We start from the raw sequence: 23,093 nt of genomic DNA, 5'->3' as shown, positions 1-23,093 counted from the left end.
TTTTGACAGACTTACCTAAACACTGGCCCAATCCACCAATCGGACTTATACTCTCTCTAGAGGACCCAGAGTTGAAGAGAGAAATACTTGAAGTCCATGTCATTGCTGCAGGTCACTATGATGCCACCAGTGCGCTACTGAATTACTTTTCAACTTGGAATAAGCTCAGAACTGCTGTTGCCTGGATACTGAAGCTGAAGAGCTTGCTTACCCAACGTGTCCTGGAAAGGAAAGGGTCCTTAAAGACCTCAAAGGCTGGGCCTATGTCACTCTCCGCTCAGGATCTAGAAGAAGCAGAAGAAGCCATTGTGAAGTTTTGTCAAGATAAAGGATTTCCACAGGAAATGGCAAGCCTACACAATGGAAGGAGCATAGGTCGGAAAAGTTCCATCATCCGGCTGGATCCAGTACTCGACCATGGCATATTAAGGGTTGGTGGCCGCCTGAGCAAGATGGATATGCCAGAAGAGCAGAAACATCCTGCCATCTTGCCTAAGGGACATCACGTTTCAAAGCTTCTTTTACGTCATATCCACCAGCAGATAGGGCACAGTGGAAGAAATCACATATTGTCAAACCTACGGAAAAAATATTGGATTCCTTGTGCAAATTCCCTTGCAAGGAAAATTGTGAATAGCTGCGTGCCCTGCAGGCGGAAACATGCATGTGCAGGTGAGCAAAGGATGGCTGATCTGCCAATTGATCGTTTGACCCCTGACCTTCCTCCATTCTCACATGTAGGAGTGGATTATTTTGGACCTATAGAGGTGAGAAGAGGGCGTGGCATGGTAAAGCGATACGGCGTGATATTTACTTGTCTCACTAGCAGAGCAGTACATTTGGAAGTGGCGCACACTATGGATACAGACTCCTGTGTGAATGCATTCGGGCGCTTCATATCCAGAAGAGGTCAAGTCAGAGAATTAAGGTCAGACAATGGAACAAATTTGATCTCTGCAGAGAAGGAATTACGAGAGGCACTGAAATCTTGGAATCTGGACCAAATTGAGCGCAGTCTCATACAGAAAGGGGTCAAGTGGACGTTCAATCCTCCAGCTGGTGCCCACCATGGAGGCGTTTGGGAGCGCATAATACGAATGGTCAAGAAGATCTTGTCATCTGTCACAAACCAACAATCCATGGATGATGAAGGTCTAGTCACAGTGATGTGCGAGGTTGAATCCATCCTAAACAGCCGTCCTTTGACAACTGTTTCAGATGACCCCAATGACTTAGAACCACTGACCCCCAACCATCTACTGCAGCTTAAAGTCCAACCCGTGCTACCACCAGGAATATTCAGAAAGGAAGATCTATACGCCAGGAGGCGGTGGCGACAAATACAATATATCGCTGATCTGTTCTGGACACGCTGGATACAGGAATATGTTCCACTCATGCAAGAACGACCTAAATGGTCCCGCATCAGGCCAAATTTCTGTGTGGGAGACATTGTTGTAGTGGCTGATCCTACAGCACCACGAGGCTCGTGGGTGATGGCAAGAGTCATTGAAGCTATAATGGATTCAAAGGGCCTTGTTCGTACTGTAAGACTACAAACCAAAACCAACCAGCTGCTAAGACCCATCAGCAAGATCTACCTTTTGGTAAAAGCCGATGGCCAAGATTAAGCTGAGACTCACAGAATGCGCACGTGCTTCCTTTTACATTACATTCATATACTGATACTTGCACTCATTTAGATTCAAATTAGAATTGCCAATTTTTTAGTTTTGGTAATATAAAGTATAAATTGGCTCCCTTTTTGAGTATATTTTGTTATAGCCACACGTAGTTGCTATAAGGGGCCGGATATGTTGGAGCCGAATTTAGTTTGAATTTGCTTTTTGGTGTAGACTCTTATTTTGCTTGAGATTTGCTGGCCTTCAGCTGGGAACTTTTATTTTGACATAGTCTTAAGTCACCTGTGCAGGTAAAGATGGCGTCTTCCACATGGTGAGCAGTCTCAGTTAGACAATGGAAGATGCCGTAGTGAAATAGTTTTTTACCGCTTTCAGTTGGAACTATAGACTACTTTAATTTGAAGAAAACCCAGTTTTTGGAACTTATATTAGAGTTTATATTTTGAATTAACCTTTCCTTCGTGGAATACAATTTGGACTACAACCGCTGTGTACCACCTGCTTGCCTGCCTGCCTGCCACCTACCTCTCTCCCTCCCTGCTTGTCCTCTGCTGCTAACCTGACTGTGTGCCCTCTCCCTACCCGCCTGCCTCTTCTACAATCCTTGAACACAGGTATGAGCAACAGCCGGACACAGTGCTTTAAGATAAGCGTGTAATAACATACAGCATCTACACTTTGGACTTCACACATGCAATAAAGGAATAAATAAGTTATCCTCAAAGCTGACAATCGAATATTTGCCCAGATGGTACTGATTGCACAGAGTAGACAGCTCAACCTGAAGGAGGTGTTATCTCATCCCCTTTGAACACTTCCGTGGGCTCTTGCTTCACCAGATGGCAATGTGAGGAAGACTTGCAAATACTCACTTGCCAAGCAACTGCTCAAGTTCCCATGTGTTGCTGAATCATTGCCATTAAATTCCACCTGCGTAATAGATGGCATGGCACTTGTTCAGAAGCTGAATGGTGATGGCAAGACATTTGCTGATATTGCAGACTATGCCTTGTCCACTGTGCTAGCTGAAGCAAGTCACAGCACCCGTGTTGACATTGTTTTTGATGTATATAATGAGGCTTCTATCAAACACATGAAGAGAGTGGCCAGGGGTGCAGACTCAGGCACAGAGGTCAGACAGATCACTGCAGGGCAAAGAGTTTAGCAATGGAAGAGATTCCTACAAAGCAACAACAACAAAACAAATCTTGCTACCTTCTTGCTCAAAGAGTGGAGCAAAGAACAGTCTAGAACAAGACTCGGTGAAAAGGTTCTGTACACTACAACCAAAGATCAGTGTTACAAGCTGACCCAACAGGGAGTACACAAGGTAGCAGACCTGTCGTCTACTCAGGAAGAGGCTGCCACCCGTATGCTAGTCCATGCTTCAAGGACTAGTCACAAATCTGTCATCCTTGTGTCTGATGACACTGATGTCTTGGTGATGAGCCTGGCTACCAGTGACACACTCACATGTGACCTGTTCCTGAAGACAGGGACAAAGAATCGCACCAGTTACATAAACATCTCACAACTCACTCATGGTCTGGGTTCACAGTTGTGTCAGTTGTGTTACAGACACTGTAAGTGCATTTGCAGGTTGTGGTAAAGTGTCAGCCCTAAAACTTCTTCTGAAGAATGAAAACTTCTGTGAGACCTTTCAAAGGGTTGGGGCAGACTGGACAATGATACCGGAGTTGTAGTATGCAGCCTTACAGGAGTTAATGTACAGCTCCAGAATCACCAACATCAATGAAATGAGGTATGCACTTTTTTGTGCAAAGAAAGGCATAGAATCCTGGCAGTTACCTCCATGCTCAGATTCTCTCAGGAAGCACTGTCTCAGAGTTACCTATCAAGGTACTATCTGGAGAAGATGCCTTGAGAACAACCCTGAAGTTCCTTCCCCAGTTGAGCATGGGTGGTCTAGAGTGGACCAAGATGGTGACTTGCAGCTCTCCATAGACTGGTTCAATGTCTCCATTGGTCCACAAGCAGTACTTGAGTTTCTGTCCTGCTCATGCAAGAGGGACTGTGGGCTAGTCCACACGTACCAAACTGATCTTTTTTTCCTCCGTCTTCCCTGGAAGCGTATGAAGAATATTTGCGTCTGAACGGATCCATCTCAACACGACTCAATGCGTTACTTTATATCCCAGGCCTATAGGTGCCACTGTTTCTGTTACAGAAATTGACCAAAGCTTGCACGCTGTAGGCTATACAAACAGACAGAATAGGCTACAATGAAAATGGCTAGTGCAAGGAAACCAGAATTGTTTGTGTGGACTATAGTGAACTGTCAACTGTAGTCAACTGTAAAACTATTTCATTAATCATTTTTACGGTTTGTGAAGGGTGCAGTCCCGTCCTTTATTTAGCTAACACAGGTACAAATCTACTTTACTTTCTTTGGTCGTAGGATAGTCCGCGATTCACATTAGTTTTGGCTATCACCGCAAGTGCATAGGCTAATAAAACGCTAGGCATACCCAAGTTTTAGACTATTCCGTCGCCACATTTATAATATTGCTATAATAGGCTACCTTCATTAGTAACGGTCAATACTTTTGCCTGCATCAAATCGCGCATTTGCATTTAGTGCGCATCTATCATAGGCTTAACATGAGTTCTAAGCGTCTTTGTATGCTCATATCTGACTTCACTAGACTATGAATGCATTTATTTATGTTGTAAGACATGTAAAATAAATGAATGACACCGGCACTATACACAAATTAATTTAAACTTACCCTGCACTTCCCTAATAACTTCTGACTAATTCTCTCGCGTCACTGACAGTAGCTAGAATGCATCAAGAAAACACAGGGAAAACACTGTTTAGTCCACCAAGTCATGAGCTATTGGCGCTGGGCAGCACCAGTTGTGATATTTATCCTACTGACTGTAATCGCAGGTCATGTATGAAAACTAGTATTGTTAGGCAATACTATAAGTGTCAAGTCCAGGGCAGCTGTTTTGTGGTAATGACATAATCAATACGCAAGTATGTGGTTTTGCCGTCCAAATGAACTCGCAAGGGCTACGGTTTCAGATTTTTCCACCCTGGGACCAGCTTTCAAAAAAGTGCAGTTTCGGGCAGTGCGTTTACAGGATTCGTTTGGACGATCGGCCAAGATGATGCAAAACCTGTGCGTTTAACCCAAAAAGCGTCTCCGTGTGGACGGGGCCTGTGTCACTCCTTCATGTCAGTGTGTTGCCAACAACTTGGCCTGCACTGACCTATGCCATGCAAGACAGTGCAAAAACCAGAAGGATGACTTTGCTGATGAGAATCAATCCTATTCCTCTGATGAGGATTCTGACAAAGACTTTGATTAGTGTCGTGGCCTTGAATGACGCAATCTGTGCGAAAATGACATAACATGTCATTGACCATGCCTAAAGGTCATGACCTTGACCTTTTAGAGTAATGGCAATGTCATAATTGGGTTTACCACACCTTAAAACATGGGAATCAATGTTTCATTTGTTATTTGTTATACCGTTTTTGGATTTTCAGCTATGCCAGTGTTCTGCTTAATTTATATGCATTATTTTCTCAAACGCCATGTCTGATATAAGACTGAAAATCACCCCCTCCAAATCAGATAATATGGGTAAATGATACATTTTCTGAATCCTTGGGGTCATGCCAGTATTTCAGTGTTTGGATTGTGTTTCTCTAATGCTCCCTGGTGCCACAGGATTAAAAGATAAAAGATGACTTGGAAATGGCAGGAAAATGTGTGTGATTAAAAGTTTGAAGAGCTCCAGGGTTGGCTGTACTTATCCAAAATGTTCACATAAGGATTTAAATGAAAGCTCAGAGTCTCCCCTTTAAAATGATACCAAACATAACAAAATAAAATATTCCAATATGTCCAATATAGACTTTCAGCTATGTCAGTGTACTGCTTGATTTATACGCATTATTTTCTCAACCTTAGTTTACATTATGTGTGATAACTCAAAACAGCTACTCTTGTCAGATGGCCATCATACATCATTGGAAAGCTGAGATTCCAGGCTTTCAGAAAAGGTATGGTAGCCTTTGCCACTTTTTCGGTAACGACCAACCCCTCTGGCTCACGGACTATTAGGGGTGTGAGGATTTACACGCGCAACTAGCATCACCAGCTAGCATACACCAGCCCCAGGTCGGTCAACATTTGATCCAATAGCCTATTAGTTGTGCAGAAATATAGCCCATCTTATACACATCAATTGAATTGAAATAGAAATTGTAAAGATTTGTATTTTTTGTAATTATTCCATATTTAGTGTAGTTATATCAGAACCTGAAGTAGCCTACAATCCAAATGCAAGCATGAAACTTCAGAGTATTACCTTTCATTTGAGGCCAAGATTATGCTTATAAGGGGTTCATATGCAGTAGGCATTTGATTGCCAGTAGCCTACTGTATGCATTTTGGATAACCCAAAGTCCTATGGGGAGTTTTCATAGGGCATTTTACAAAATGCATGAGCATATCTTGGCAAATAATGGTCTAAAGTACTTATGTTGTCATTCTATATTGATCTACTTTTGCACACATCATGACAAGACCTAATGCTAGGACTCAAGTCATATCAAGTCAAGACCTAGAGGGCTGAAATGTGGTCAGTTCAAAGATGCTTGTTAGTAGAAAAAGAAAATAATAATCTAGGGTCATTCTACAGAAACGCACACTTTTGACATGGCAAGATGTCTGAAAATTTCTTTCATTTTCTAAACTTCAAACTTAGACCACACTATTACTTAACTTATTGGCTGTAAGAATACACTTAAGGGACACCTTAAATATTTTTTACCTTTATTGAGCATTTATTTAAAGATTTCATGCACCGTCTATTTGTCACTGGTGTTACCTTACTCATTTTGGCAATAATTATAGCTTTTTTAAAAATATTATCTCTGAATCTCTTTAGCACATGTAATAAGAGCTACAGTACAATTATGATAAGGCAAAAAACAGGAGATTATTGATTTATTTATTTTAATAATGATTGTTAAAAGTTTATTTGAATGATGTTTATTCAAATGCGCAACCATGTATTCTCTATAAAAATGAAAATATCATAAAAAACAGTTATAAACAAATAATATTGCAATTGTTTAAATGTCATCTCTTAAGTCTAGCAAAATTAAATGAATATTAAATCATTATCATGTCGAATTTGACACATTTGTCTTAATGTTCCTGAAACACACAGTAACACCAGTGACATTTATGTAACACCAGTGACCAGATCTGGTGATCTTGACTACTCAACTCGAATTAAGTATATGACACCAAATTGTTACATGTAGGCTAATAAAATCACATTGACAATAAGTGAAAGTATTTAACAAAGTATTGTAAACAAGAATTTCATACATTGTAACTGACAGTCACTGGTGTTACCCACATGAGGGTAACACCAGTGATGGTAACACCAGTGACAACTCTCAAGGAAAATGAAATTTACAAAATGGCTGCTACAGGGAATCAAACCACATGTTGTCATTCATGGTATACTCACTAAATTATGTATATTAATCCATTTGTAATCTTTTTTTTTTAACTTTCCAAAGAGTAAAATAGGTCATACCAGTGACGTCAACTAAAAGCTTCAAAGGAAAACTTAAGATAAATGAGAATATTTCTCAAAAATGAAAAGAGTCAGTGGTCTTACCATGTGTCTGTCTTCTTTGACCTTCAGGAAGGAAGTAAATAGATGTCCTGTGATGTCATCAGTCTGATTTTTTATGTCAAAATGAGAGTCTTTTCTAATGAGGTAACACCAGTGACATGACTCCATGGGACATACATTTTTATCATTTTATTTGTAATATTTAATTGCCATTTTGTATTTTTATCTAATGCATATAATATATTTGATAGTTATGTATATATTATTGCAATTTAACTGAATAAAAATCATGTTTTTGACTTAAAAATATTGCCCTCTGCCTTTGTACTTGACAGTTGGGACGGGCATTTGTGTGGTGCCTGGGAATTCATAAAATTGTTTAAAAACAAATACTGTCATAATGATGGCTCAAAAAGGTGTAATTGTTCAGGAAACATATTATTTTACTTTAAAATATAAATAAATTGCAACAGTAATATGTTTTTAAAATGTTATAGTCCTCTAAAGTCAGGGGACAGAAAAGTGTGCGTTTCTGTAGAATGGCCCTCTAGCCTTTGTAACTTTGTGTCAGTAGGCTACATCACACAGTTATTCTAATTGTTTTCCAACAGTGTCTCAGCTTTCCAAAAGAGAGCATGCATTTGATTATTGGCTCAGTATGTAGGAGCAATGCCCTCCTAAGTCAAAATGGGGCAAAAGTATAATTTATAATTGCTCAGATTTGCAAAAGAAAAGATTTAACACATGGCACTGACAATTCAATAATGGGCTTTTTCACCACCTCTGAGCATCCACTAACCTGGACCTTTTAGGGGGCTTTCCTCTCAGGGTGAATGAGAGGATGCTTAATTGCTTTTTACCTGACATTTTTGAATGCAGATGCAATGATTAATGCATCCATGGCCAGGATATAATTATATGATGATTTTAAAAGTGACCTATAACAATAGGCTATGCAATAAACTTTAATTTGTTTAGTGCTAATAATTAAGCCTATTTGGAGTGAGAGATGTTTAGAATTTGACAATATGTCAGTCATCGTGTGAACGAAAGTAGGCTATGACTAGGCAAGGCATAGGCTACTTCTGAGCAAGTGTTGTCAATGAACAGGCTGTGAAACTGTTGGCTAAGTTACAGACAGTCATGAACAACTGATGCTAATTGTCTGGGAAACATTCTCTAGCAGTCACGTTGTTGTTTGTGTCAAACAAGTTGTGGATTTGTTGTAACATTAAAATATGACTTACTCTGTGCTGAAACCATGAACTGATGCTCGAAGCTTCAAGGTAAACGAAACAGGTTCGCGTTCAATAATTCACGTTCAACAATTCCAGGATACGCGTTTTTTCATTGGTTGTTGCGTTAAATCTTACCCAGATACAATAGTGCTATTTTCTGATTGGCTATTGTGTAGCCCCTCTCGTTATTTTTGATTGGCTGATAAGTGACAGGCTCAACTCCAGGGGAGACGCGCTTGATTCCTGCTGGGTGAGAGCGGCGCGGCCAGAGACATTTTGGGCGCTGCGGCAGCATATTAAATATATAAATAGTTTTTCTGCGTGAGAAATACAATGTGTGGCGGGAGAGCGTGACAAAAGACTGAAATGAGTGACTGTCACGCTCAATGCGTGACACTTGAGAGCCCTGATGCTGTATCCATTAGCTTTACAACAGATATGCTTCAAGCGTTAGCCAGGTTAGCATGTTGAGCTTGACTGCTCAATGGCTAGATAAAGACTTTGTGCTGAAAAAGTCTGTGCTTCATTCCCAAGAGTGCCGCGGGTCTCATACGGCAGAAGCAATCGCATCTGCTTTTGAAGGGATGTTCGAGACGTGGAAAATCCCCAAGGAGAATGTGCACGTAGTGGTCAGAGACAACGCATGCAACATGGCTAAAGCTACGTCGGAGTTTGGTGTCCCAAGTCTGCCCTGCATGGCACATACCTTGCAGCTCGTAGTGAATGGAGGTGCCCTGTCTCAGCGCAGTATTGCAGATGCTCTGGCTGTGGGGAGGCGAGTGGTAGGACACTTCAAGCACTCACCACTTGCTTGCAGTCGTTTTGAAGACATACAAAAAGAACTCAATATGCCCGTGAAAAAGCTGCAACAAGACGTCTCCATCAGGTGGAATTCCACCTATTATATGATGCAGAGCCTGGTGGAGCAAAAAAGGGCTTTAAGTGCATATGCTGCTGATTATGAACTCCCCACAACATTGACAGCAACCCAGTGGGGGATTATGGAGAAGATGATCACCCTCCTGGAACCCTTTGAGCAGCTAACCAGGGACATCAGCTCTGCAGAGGCCACTGCTGCAGATGTCATCCCTGGTGTGGCGTCCCTGACACGGCTGCTTGCCAAGATGAATAAATCAGACAAAGGTGTGCAAACAGCCAAACATACTCTGTTGGAAGCTGTCAGTAAGCGCTTTAATGCTGTGCAAACTGAACCTCTTTATGCAATTGCAACCATGGTTGATGCTCGCTACAAAGAGCGTTATTTTGACCCGGATAAGAAGGAGGAAGCACGGAATATGCTGCTGAAAGTTGTGGATGAGATGGCCAGTGTGGGCAATGATCAGCGAGAAGACGCTGCTGGTGCCAGTGCAGATGATCCAGGCTAGGAGGACCAGGACCCCCCACCTAAGAGGGCCCGAACTGGGAGCCTGCAGGACATGTACCAAGAAATCCTCACAGAGAATGATGTCGCCAAACAAGCAACTACAGGCAAAACAGCATCACAGGTGAGATGAGTAAATAATAAACTTTATCAGCAGATTTGTTGAAATTGAAACATGAAAATGTTCATAAAGTGAATCAAATAAACATACGCCTGTCCGTGCTTTGAAGAAAAGTAAGTAGACTTTTCTGTTTTGTTTTTACTTCTTATTTAGGTTCATGCATACCTGGGAGAAGCCACCATCCTCAAGACAGCATGCCCTTTCAAGTACTGGAGCTCCACCCAGATCCGCTTCCCTGCACTTGCCAGAGTTGCACGCAAGTACCTCACTGCGCCCTGTACCAGCGTAGACAGCGAGCGGCTGTTCAGCGCCGTCTTCCATGTCATAGACGAAAAGAGAAATCGCATACACTGCAACAATGCTGAGATGCTTATTTTCATTCAGAAAAATCTACCTCCCACATATATGGACAAGGAAAAAAATTAGACCAGTCATATAGGCGAGTCAGCTTCAGTCTTTTAGCCTCATTTGTTGCACTTTAAAGGAGGGTTATGTTTACTAGTCTGGACTGAAGCTGTTTTTATTTTTTGTGCATTTCTTGTTATTATTTGCACATGTTGTTGTTACTCATAGAAAGAGCAGGGTGGATTGAGCCCAGTGTATGTTTATATTTTAAATTAAATTTTTTGATGATTGTGGGTATGGCCCGTTATGAAGGCCAGTCAGTCTTTTAGCCCTGTTCATTGGACTAATACTAAAGGAGGACTTTGTTTACTACTCTGGAAGGTCTGGACTGAAACTTTGTGCCTTCCTTGTTCTTATTGCACACTACCTTAATGTTGCATCTCTTTGTTGTTGCTCATGTAGAGCAGTGCTGATTGAGCCCAGTTTATAATTTCAATGATTGCATTAGCCCAAGTAATGGGCTAGGGACACAGGCTGCTTAGATTTGTACACCTTAAAATGTTTCATTTTTTGTACTTCACCTCAAGCCTGAAGTATTTTTTGTAGCTCAAATGTTTTCAAATGCTTTACATTCTGCTATGTTGCACATACTGTAGTTGTTCAGGTACAATGTTTTATTATTTGTGAAGAAGTCAAATTTGCCCTATTTGTTGTGGGCATTGTCAAGATTATCTCAGGGAGAGTGTAATCCAAACTGTTGTTTGAGACAATTAAAAAAAAAAAACATGGCACTTTTTCCCTAAATTAAGTTGAAGTATTTTTCTTATTTTGCACAGACAATGTTAACATTTGGAAAGCCTTGTTGCATTCAAGAATGGGGCATCACAATAACATTAAGCATGTTGTGTTAATTCCACAACAGGAGATATGTGATGTTACCTAAATTAGTTTTGAGGAAATCGAAAATTGAGAGTTGGACAATATCGGCATATCGGATATCGGCAAAAAAGCCAATATCGGACATCCCTAATCAAGATCCATCTATTTTCTATTGCCTTCTTTTAGATCATCTTTTTGCTTCATCTGCCTCATCTGTTTTCTTTATTCTACATTGTTACCTAACACTCCTTTGAACTCTCCAAAAAAAAACATGTGTGCCATTTGGCAAGACAGCTAAGTCACCTTCATGTCACCCAACTTCACATCTCTGCATTGCAAGCCTGCTGGCCGGTAGATAACAGACCTGTCTGCATGCCGTTGTAGGCAATGTGTGACAAAAGAGCTTAACATTAATTTGAGTTCACATTTTCAGCAAAGAGTAGTTATTTGTCAAGTGATTTATTTTTAGTTTATTTTATTTATTAAAACAAAATTGTGTGTGTGTGTGTGTGTGTGGGGGGTGTGGGGGGTGTGGGGGGGGTGGGGGGGGGGGGGGTATTGACTCAGTCAGGTTAGATAGCAAGCAAAGTCTTCTTCCAGACAGGTGTGTCATTTTTAAACACAAAACATACAGTATGTGTTTCCCTTTCATTTCTTATCCTATTACGAAACACAATTTTGGTTGTTCATATAATATGTAATATGTATAAATGCGGTTATATTCATATAATATGTTTAATTACCTTGAAAGTGCTTGAATTTGATCTTGGAATAGGTGTACAAACCCTGAATTAATGTTAGCCTTAGCCACCAACTTAATTACAGTGGGTACTACTTTGAATTGTCCGGAATCACGCGTCTTTTATTTTAATTTCCCCAGTGAAGCTGCAATGACCCAAACAACCACCAAGTGGCTCTTGTGAGCAGTGTGAGGCTTTTGCCGCTTTGAGTCTATGCACACCAGTATGCTACAGTATGGACCATTTAGCCTACCCAACATTTTTTCAGTTGTTTCCACAATATTACCCCCTATATTGAAGAGGTTCATTAGGCTTACTGTGTTACTCATTCTTACTGTTTCTCTGTACAAGCCAATAAGGTAAAATTGTGTACCTGACAAGTTTCGGCTACCTTACCTCTGTAGCCTTCATCAGAGGTGTCACGTGATGTTGGTGTGACGTCGTCTGAGCTGTGTTATATGGAGTTTTCCATCCCACCTGATGTGGTGTGATGGCCGTGTCCCCTGGGGTGCTCCGGGGGGGGGGGGGGGCGCCCTCTGCTGTCTGGTGGTTTTTCATACAGCCGGGGGCGGCCCTGCAAGACTGTGTCCCAGGTGTGGGATAGCTGGTAGGCTCCTTCATCCCGGTTCACAGCTTCCTGATTTCAACCGCCTCTTTGATCCATCGATGAAATTTGTTGCTTTCTGTTCTGATGACCCCCCCCCCTGGAGCACCCCAGGGGACACGGCCATCCCACCACATCAGGTGGGATGGAAAACTCCATATAACACAGCTCAGACGACGTCACACCAACATCACGTGAAACCTCTGATGAAGGCTACAGAGGCAAGGTAGCCGAAACTTGTCAGGTACACAATTTTACCTTATTGGCTTGTACAGAGAAACAGTGAGAATTGGAATATTACCCCCTGATGAGCTTTCATTTCGATGGCTGATAGGCCTACAGTCTATAGACATAGACTACGTCTCCTGCGACAGTCCCAACATTTAGCACTATAATCAAACAATCCAAAAGTGAATTAGGCCTAAATCCTGAAGCAAACTGAAAATCTTCTGCTTTTAATATAGCCTACCGATACGCTGCTCCCAGTGTTGGGGGTAACACGTTACTGTAATTCCGTTACTTTATTGGGTAACGAAGTAAGGTAACGCATTACAAATGTCAGTAATTAGTTACAGTTACTGAATAATGTAATTGTGTTATATATAACATAAGTGTTACTTTTTAAAGTAACAAGTAAAGTTAAGTTAAAGTAACACTTTTATAATGTAAGTGTAATATAGTCTAATATATTGACTTATTGTTTCCATAGCGGCATGCATTGATTGCTTATTGAAAATATAGATTAACCTAGACACATTATTATGACCGCCGCGCAGTGAATTCCCGGGACACTGAAAGACCGGGGTACACGAAACTTGGTGGGCATGTAGCCCCACATGGATAGCATGGAACCATAATTTTTCGTTTTGATCTGTAGCCCCCCTGCTGGACTGCTTTGTTCGTTGTTTGTTGCCTCTACACACGCCAGTGGTTCATTTTTACTTGAGCAGACGTGCACATACATTGAATGAGTGCTGACACCACTACCCCTTATAGAGGGAGAGCAGATAGCTAACAAACATTCAGAAAAAGTCCTGTCGGCAAATTTGAGGAAAAGTCGGTAAACCACCCTTCTTACCTAATTTGAGGGTGCTGATTCTGAATATGTTGTTTACCAAGCTCAATTTGGAGTTTTAAGATTGCTAATTAGCATAATTAGCATAATTCACATACTTTTTGGTTTTGCCATCAGATATCATAGGAATCGCAAAAAAATAAGGCACTAATATACTCTTTATGTATCAGATATGTTGTAGGACAGGATAGGAATTACCCCAGTGACCCCCAAGTAGCAAATTAACATGAAAATAAGCTCAAATTAAAATATAAATTGAAATAATAGCTAAAAATTGGTATGACGTTTAGAAACAAAATAGATTCCTTGATTATAATTTGATATAATAGTAGCTGACTGCTCATTGAGGACAACATCGAAGATGTTCGTTGGCATAAGAAATGTTTTGCTATTTTCACAGACAAGGGTAAGATCACTCGATTAAAAAAGCAATTATCTTCATTCAAGCAGAATCCACAGACGACCAGCTCTGGGCTACGGAGTAGGATTTCATCATCCAACTGGAATTTGTGCATATTTTGTCAAGAGAGTAAAGGTTCAAAAAAAGAAACCCTAAGTTCTGTTATGACTTTTAAAGTCAGTCAACAGATTATTGAGGGTGCAAAGTGTGATCACAGTCTTTCTGTGCGTGTGGCAGGGATCAGTGATTTGATAGCAGCTGAGGGCAAGTATCATCCCAACTGTTACAAGAAATTCCTACGAAGAGTATCACGCTCGAAAGGAGAGGCAACCGATGAGAAGGGGAGGATACTAATGTGGCTTATTAATGACCTACAGAAGTCGGCAACAATGGGACACATTTTGGAACTGAAAGAGGTTTTTTCTCATTACTGCTCACTTTCTGCCGAACTAGCCGTTGAAATCCCACTCTCATTTCTCAGTCGTCTATCAACGTTTAAAGAATACATTGAGCCTCATGTAACTGATTTTTATGATTTCATTCGACTTAAAAATGAGGAGATCACAGAGCGTCTAACCGTCCTTCTTCCTAAAGAATTTGCGCATATCCCATATATTCAGAGTTATTGAATAAAGGTATGGGTGCTGCTGATGATGAGTTTTCTATACCGGTCTATCAGCCTGACATGCAAGATGATTTCCTGTCAATGGTGCATGTAGCGCTACAACTTCGGTCGGATATATTAGCACACCCAGTCATCAGAGGCCTTAATGTTTCTAAAGAAAATGCTATTGCCTGTGTTCCAGAGAGATTGTACATGTTCATAAGACTTCTGCTTGGTGGTCAGTCTCTTCTTGAGAGTGAAATTGAAGACAGTGAAGAAGAGAAAACAGATGATGAGATTGACCCTGCTGATGAACTTGAGGATGATGAGACAAGAGGCCCAAAGAGAGAGGAAAGACAAATAGCAAAGCTCCGTAGGAAACATGAAGAGAAGATGGAAACCAGAGTATTGAGTATTGCACAGGACTTGGTGTACATGGTGAGTGGGGGAAAGAAGTGGACACCTAAACACATTGGGCTCGGTGCAAGCTTACATCAGGCAACTCGGTCAAGAAAGCTAGTTGAGATGTTTCATAATGCAGGACATATCGTTAGTTATAGGGATATTCTTCGGATTGACACTGCACTTGCAGCACATACTCTATCATCAATGGACACAGACACTGGATCTGTCATCCCAACCAATTTGACTGAGAAGCGCTTCATCCATTTCTCTGCAGACAACATTGACATAAATGAGGAAACGCTTGATGGTCAAAACACATTTCATGCAACGCAGTACGCTGCTTGGCAAAGAGGTCAAGAGTCTAGTGACCTTCTGGAGAATATAGCTCCAACTCAGCAGCGAAGTCTTAAAATCCCAGAAGAGATAAATGCAGTTTTGCCTGTGTACATCCGTGAGGGAAGTGTTGAGCCAGATTTCAAACGAAGAGTCTGTGAGCAATGGTTTCAACAAAAGCTCAGTGAATGTCCAGGGGCACAAAAAGCAGTCGCCGCAGACATGGCGTTTTACTTTAAGCGTCAAACTCTGAATCTAAAGCCAGGCTGGACCCTTTTTAATGAAGATTACACTGAAGAGGACCCTGAAGTAAGCATGGTTGGCTATATGCCCATCATAACAGCTCCAGCACATGACATAAACACTATGAACACCGTCGTCAGAAGAATTTTTCAAGTTGCTGGGTCATTTAATCAATCACATGTAGTGCTCACAGTTGACCAAGCACTTTTCCCACTGCTTATGGAACTGAAATGGGCTGTTCCAGAATACAAAAACAGTCTCATTCCTCGCCTAGGGGGTCTTCATACATCAATGAACTTTCTAAAGGTTCTAGGTCAGCATATGCAAGGCTCTGGACTAGCAGAAATCTGGGTGGAGAGTGGATTGTTAGGTCCCCGAAAGGTTGACCATGTGTTTGAGGGGAAAGAGTATAATAGGCGGCTTCTCCTACCACAACTTCTGGCCTATATGGAAGAACATGATGGGAATTTGAAACAAAGTCTTGATGAGTGTGCAGAATCTGATAAAAGGGAGGAATTTGAAAGAATGCATAATCTGCTATCATCTGACAATTACACAACACTTCTGTCCTCTTTCATTGCCTCAAAGAAAGAAAACAACCCCAATTTTCATTTCTGGTGGCAATACACAGAGATGGTTCATATCCTCCTGCTTTTCATCCGAGCTCAGAGAGAAGGACAGTGGGACTTACACCTGTATGCTTTTCAGGAAATGCTACCTTTCTTCCATCGCTATGACCACACAAACTATGCAAGATGGGGCCCTGTGTACCTTGCACAGATGAAGCAGCTGCCAGCTGAAGTACATGAAGAATTTGAGAGAGGAAACTGGGTGGTAAAAGGCTCATCCCGAAGATTCAATCAAGTGGATCCTGATCAAGCTCAAGAGTGGCTGAATGGAATAGGGAAAAGAAGTGGAGGGATAGTTGGTATCACTCGAACACCATCAGCGCTATTCCGGTGGACTTTATCATACAGTCTTCGTGCACGCATTGCTGAACATACAAGGAAAATGTACCACGTTGACAATGAGGATCAAATGTGTCATAGTGAGTCAAACCTATTTTGGAAGCTACAGGATAATGCTGATGAAGATAAAGTGGTGGAGCTGTTGCAGCAGTCAATGGTCTTCGCTGATGGCAAAAAGGGAGCAATACCAGATAAGTTGCAGAACATTGTGACCAAAGACCTTGCAACACAAGAAATACAAGACTCTCTACTTAATGCATTTAATCTTGGCCAGGAGAAATTGATAAACTTTGTGAAAGAGAGGCTCATGCTACCAAGGAAAGATGGCAAGCATAATAAGCTCAGAGACACTTTGCCCAAAAATAAAGCCCTCACATTTTCCTCTCTCCATACAGCAGGAAAGAAAGGAGGTGATAAGGCAGTAATCAAAGTTAAAGCTGAAAGAAACATCCTGCAACGCATCATTACTGCGTATGATGCTGGAAGGAGTGGACCTAGGACAAATTCTCAGCTATGAACTGATTAATGTCCCTGTAGCTATTGCAGATAATGATGGTTATTTGCGAAGTAGAAATAAGTCTATCCTAACTCAGGTGCTGTCTAGCGATGTGGAATGTCCAGTAGTGATCACTCCAAAAACTGCTCATTCAACACTGGTAATAGATGGTCAAGCTCTAGTCATGTCTTTAGGACACCCATCTGACTGCAGCACATTTAAGGAGTATGCAGGAAAGTTTGTGAGAGGGGTGCTTGCAATTGGCAAAAACTTTCACAGAATTGATGTAACATTTGACAGATACAGGGAAACCTCTATTAAAAACACAACAAGGAAGAAACACACTAGAAGGTTTACACCCATTCGACGATCCATTGAAGATGGTTCTGTGCCACTGCCAAAGAACTGGTCTAACTTTCTTGCTCTTGATGAGAATAAGGCAGACCTTGCACGATTTCTGTCAGATGAGTTATTGGCTCTTTCTCCAGATGACAAGATCATCATTGCAGCGGGTGGTTTTAAAGAGGAGAACACAGTGAAATGCTCACGTTCAGATGTAGACATCACTGCTCTTCAGGGTTACCATGAGGAAGCAGACACTCGAATGGTCCTGCACTGTGTGCATTCTGATGCAGATTTCCTTGTTGTCTCAAGTCAAGACACAGATGTATTTCTGTTATTAATTGCGCATTTTGATAAAATTAAGTGCAAGCAGTTGTGGATGAGCATGGGAACGCGTAAGAAGCCAAAGAATCTTCCTATACACACCGTGCGTGAGTCTCTAAGGGCACAGATACTGAATATTGAGAATGTTCTCTCTTTTCATGCGATAACTGGCTGTGACACAGTCTCTTACTTTGCGGGTCACAGCAAGAAAACATCATGGCAGACTTTCTTGGAGCAGCCAGCTCTCCTGGATGGACTCGGCAGGGGTGAACTGAGTGAAACAACAATAAAGTCTGCTGAGAAGTTCATTTGCCATGTTTATGACACCACCGATGAGAGCTGTAATGATGCCAGAGCCACTCTATTTTCTAGATGTCGAGGACCGGAGGCACTACCACCAACAAGTGATGCTGCTCAATGGCATATAAGAAGAGCACATTATCAAGCTATGGTATGGAGACAAGCACACATAGCAAATCCAGTGCTACCACCTGTTGAGAAAATGGGATGGAATTTAGTCAGTGGCAACCTGGAACCCAAGCTCATGTCTGTTGCACCTATCCCAAAAAGCTGCAACCTGATGGTGAACTGCAGATGCAAGTCTGGTTGTAAGACAGGCAAATGCAGTTGCCACAGTGCTGGCCTACTCTGTACAGGGGCCTGTAGATGTAGAGCTACTGCTGATCACCCATGCCATAACACTGGAGATGAAGACCAGGAATAGAATATCCGAGGAAGGTAAGTTTTAATTCTATTTCTATTTTATTTTTATTTTTAGTTTCTTTTACTCTTACATACTGGCACATGTCCTTAATTAACAATTTAATGTATTTTGCAGTGACCCTCTGGAGATTGATAAACAACAGGCCAATGGAATAAATTACCACGAATGAGAAGATGAAGGCATCTTGTGTGGAACTCAAACTGTGAATAAAAATGCTTGTCGGTTGTTGCTGATGTTTTAATGTAGATGTTGTAGATATTGCAGTTGGGCTTATTCCCGCTATCTAAGTTCATATGTAGGTTTATTTCTGAATTGAAGGTTATCTGTGCAACTTTTTATTATGTTATTGTGTTATGTTATTGTGATGAAATGCATTAAATCACCACATGAGTGACTAACTATAGCAATAAAAAATATGGTTGTGTTTTGATTAGAATTTTCGAGTTCATTACATGTTAACTGTAATCTTAATATGAAACTTAATTATTAAAACTTAAATATGTTAATAAACTATAGTATGTCTTCTTTAATGCTCAAACATGTATTTAGAGATCACTTTTAATTGGTTTTAGTGATTACTTTTGAAATCAACCCAATTAAGGGAAAAACAAGCAAAATAATCGCTATTTTATTTTAAAATGCCGATTATGAGGCTTAGAACTCAGAATTGAGCTTGGTAAACAAAATATTCAGAATCAGCACCCTCAAATTGGGTAAGAAAGGTGGTTTACCGACTTTTCCTCAAATTTGCCGTCAGAAGTTCTCTTCTGTGAAGCTGCTCTCCCTCTATTAATTGCATGTCTCTTTATTTGATAACACTAAATTAAGAAGTATTTTATAATCAAAAATACAAAATATTTTTCTTTTAGTCCGCGGTTCAATTGTGCCACAAATTATCCGCGGACTAGCAATCTCCTCATCGAGGAGGCCTTAGAAGCCTGCAGATCATAGACAGAGAAAGAACAGAACACAGACTGTCTAGTCTAGCCATGGGTCTGTCTACAAGGAAAATGACAAGTGTATTAGTGCACTTCGGGAGTGGGAGTGTGGCTGCACTTCCAACGTCACTGGGTCACGAGGCCATTGGCTACCCAACTTTTCGGGAAAAAATTAAAAATAAAATGTCTCATTTTCTGATTCACCACAAAACATCTTGCCTATTTGTCGCCTCTGAATGCAGTCTGATGCCCTGTTTACCGGCAATGCTACAGCGGACTTAAGCTGCCACCTCGTGGTGAAAAGTTATAATACATTTCACGCAGCTGCGTGAATTACGGAAAGCACGAATGAAGTGGCCACTTACGGTTTGAGTTCATACAGCAAGCATTTGTATAGTGGAGATGATGGTGAAGTAGTCACTATCTTGTTTAATTATTGCTTGAATCTATTGCTGAATTCGGGTGCTGTGTGTAGATATGGTCAATTGTACTGAGAATTAATATATTAGCAAACAGCCACACATTTGCCCACTGAACTTCAACGCGTAGCTTATGGTAGGCCAGGCCTATTTTCCTTTCGTAGCTCCTCTCTCTGAGTCTGATGTCACGTCATGTCACATTGTCAACATCGTAAAGCTACATGGATACATGACGCAGAACATAATGGGTCATATGTCTAATGCTTTTTGAAAAACGTAAGGTTTTCTTCTTCATAAAACATGCCGGACGCATCATCACATTTTGTGTACATTGTTATTAATTTACATTAGTAAGCTACAGGACAGCGTCTTTCAAAACATGACATGCGCGAAAGACAAAAAAAAATGAATGTGTCATTGTACCCAGCACTTCAGAAAAGACACTTCCGAATGCGTCTCTGTCCCCAGCACATTTCAAACCAAACTGACACCCAAGCCCTTGATCCTCCTATCACACTTTTTGACTAGTCTTATAATAAAACCATTGAAAGATGCCACATTAATTGATAATGTTTCCTCTGCACTGTACCCTGAACGCTATTCTTAGGATAAGCTGCTAAATTAATAAATGTAAACACACTAAATTATGTGAAAAGGAGCAGCAGCTAAGTAAAATACCTGAATCATTTGAGTTTGGAAGGACTTGCATATCTTTTTCATAATTCGAGTGGATGATTGTTCTTAGTTATTTCGTATTCTTGTAGGATAGTCTATAAATGAAACGTAGCCTAACATGTTTAGATTATCTGTACGTGTTGAAAGCATGCTTTTCATGAACATGAGTTTGAAAGATCAGTAGGCCTACAGCTCAGGCTCATGACGTACCAGAGCCATCTTATTCCGTTCTTTTGGGCTAGACCGGGTACCATGGGTCCCATTTAAAAAACGTTGGTCCAGCCAGGTCCAGTCTCTGCGGTCACAGAAGACCATGCAGCGCTAGGTAGCATGAATTCTCCGAAGCATTCGGCCACTGAGACACAGTTACAGTCACTTTCTCACACACACACACAAAATAGGAAGGCTGTGGTTATATGACTGCTTTCATTTTGTGCATATTACTGTCACATAGTCTGTGCATGTAATCACGTAGCTGACAGCTAGTTTCATGTCCCTCCTCTCAGGGTTTTTTTTGGGTGCATTTTAATTTTTATACCCTCAGTAAATATCATGCTGAGGTGAGTTTTGTAAGGCCCGTCTTTTGCCCAAACCTTTTGCATTTCTAAAGAATGCCTTTTGCATTCAATTTACATGTGTAGATACCTGTTTTTGATCTGTATTGTCTTAGCTGGCCATGGCCAAAGATTCCCAACACCCGCTCATGCATAAAGTGGCCATTTGCTCTTTGTTCTGGCCCTTCTACTGAGAGGTTAACTCAGTCCTCCTGGGCCTACTCGATGTCTTATGGTGAGATAGGCCAACCTCATTATCATACAGTATTGCTCTGTAAATGTGTTTTGTGAATAAAACATTCATGTTTAGTCTTGAATTAATACTTGTAATGTGGGCAACAGTCTGATCATGCTTTTATAGAGCAAAGGGTCTGAATACCAATAGCCGATAGAGATATTTGTGGGCCTGAGTTTCACTAGCCCTACTTTTCTGATAAAAGATTTAATTAGGCCTATACTGCCTCCACAAATAAAGACTATTGATCACTGTCATTCACACAATTATAAATTGTACCTTACCTGTGTAGCAGCATGGCATCTGAAGTAAAAAACACAAACAGAAAAGCTTCATGGTTTTGCTGTTGGCTGTTTTGAACAAAAAAATCAATATTGACCTAAACGACTGGGCACAAAGAAGTAGCCTACGTTTCCAAACACAAGGACACAAGTGTTTCCCTGAGCAATGCAGGAGTCTCTTTAAATGGACGTAAACACTGTTGTAGAGTTACAGCTCAACCTGTGGTTGAACTTCCTGGTGCTTCATGCAGGCCTACGTGACTAGTGTCAGTTGTTGCAGAGCCTGTTTCGGTTGTTGTGTTAACACAGTAGTTAAAGTGGAATTTGGCTACTGCGCTAAACTGTAGAGGTCTGCACGCAAAAGAGTGCGGCGCAGGGCATGTTTTGAAAGCTCTATACTTGTAAGGGTCCTGTCGTGTTTTGTTTTACCTGTTTAGTGTTTTCCTTCATGTCTGCTCCTCTTGTGTCTCCCTGTTTGATTTGTTTACTTCCTGTGTCCTGTGCCATGTGCTCCTTTGTTTTGTTTTGCAATGTGTTTCCGTTCTCTGTGCCTGTGTGTCCGCCCCTCACCTGATCCTTGTTAATTTAATTATGGTTTCCACCGGTCTCTTGTTCCTTGTTCACATGCTGTCTCCCCTCAGTCCCCTGTCGGTTATTAATGTTGTTCTACGTGGTTGTGCGATTCTGTTCGATTAAAGAGTCCTTTTGATCCAAGCTTGCCTCGCCTCAACTTGCCTTGCACCTTGGTCCAGCTCTCCCCTTGCAACCGTGACAATACTGGAGCGGGCGGGATGAGGCAGCCACTTACAACAACCAGACAGACATAGAGGTATACAGACACTGTAACCTCTTACATCACCAAGTGCATCGATGATGTTACCCACACAAAAGACATCATCACTCGGGCTAATTCAGGGGTGGGCAACTAATTTCCCCAAGGGGCCACATGACAAACTGGGACTGTTGAGGAGGGCCGGACCCAAAATACCGAACTCAAGTCTGAACTCAATTCTGTTCAATTCTATTCTGTTCTTGTATAACATTAAGTAAATCATATGGTTTTGTTTACTAGTCGTAAGAACAGACGAAAATGTGAGGGAGACAAAGGAAAAACAGCAATATTTAATCTATGTCCAGTATTTAATCCTCATTCTCCAAAATGATTTTTTGACATTGACATTTTTTTCAGTTTTCAAAGACTGATATAAAAAAGTACTACAATATCTATATAATTAGGCTAGGTCATGAAACCGATAGGCCTGTGCCACCATTTCATCAACACTTAGACAATAGTAGGCTGTCATTAGTTAATCAACATGTACAAAGAAAACTTTTTTAAAAATGTAGGCTATTTTTTTGCTTTAACTTTATGCACATAACTGTGATTGATTGGCCAACTCGCTCTGTGTGTTGAGCCGGCTGCTTCAAGCAACCTGTGGGTAGTAGCATCATACTAGTTCGCTAACATAAGCTTTGCAAATAAACTCAGACA

The 23,093-nt window shown here is 41.1% G+C and overlaps 1 protein-coding gene across 1 annotated transcript in view; it reads right to left on the bottom strand.

Moving 5' to 3' along the window:
• The window catches only part of LOC143106435 (major histocompatibility complex class I-related protein 1-like), an 88,750-nt gene extending 67,068 nt beyond the window's left edge, over positions 1-21,682 (bottom strand). The window contains exon 1 of the mRNA XM_076270706.1: positions 21,605-21,682. Coding sequence (XP_076126821.1) covers positions 21,605-21,656 — 52 coding nt within the window. The 5' untranslated portion in view covers positions 21,657-21,682. The remainder of the gene's footprint in view (positions 1-21,604) is intronic.
• Positions 21,683-23,093: the final 1,411 nt, after the last annotated feature.

This window comes from Alosa pseudoharengus, unplaced genomic scaffold (genome assembly GCF_046254945.1).
Source record: "Alosa pseudoharengus isolate Yale_2024_CS ecotype anadromous, Long Island Sound unplaced genomic scaffold, YU_APseudo_1.1 YU_APseudo_1.1_scf_6, whole genome shotgun sequence".
Classification (NCBI taxonomy): Eukaryota; Metazoa; Chordata; class Actinopteri; order Clupeiformes; family Clupeidae; genus Alosa; species Alosa pseudoharengus.
Note: the sequence above shows the minus strand (reverse complement) of the source record. Positions and strands in the feature narration are given on the sequence as shown.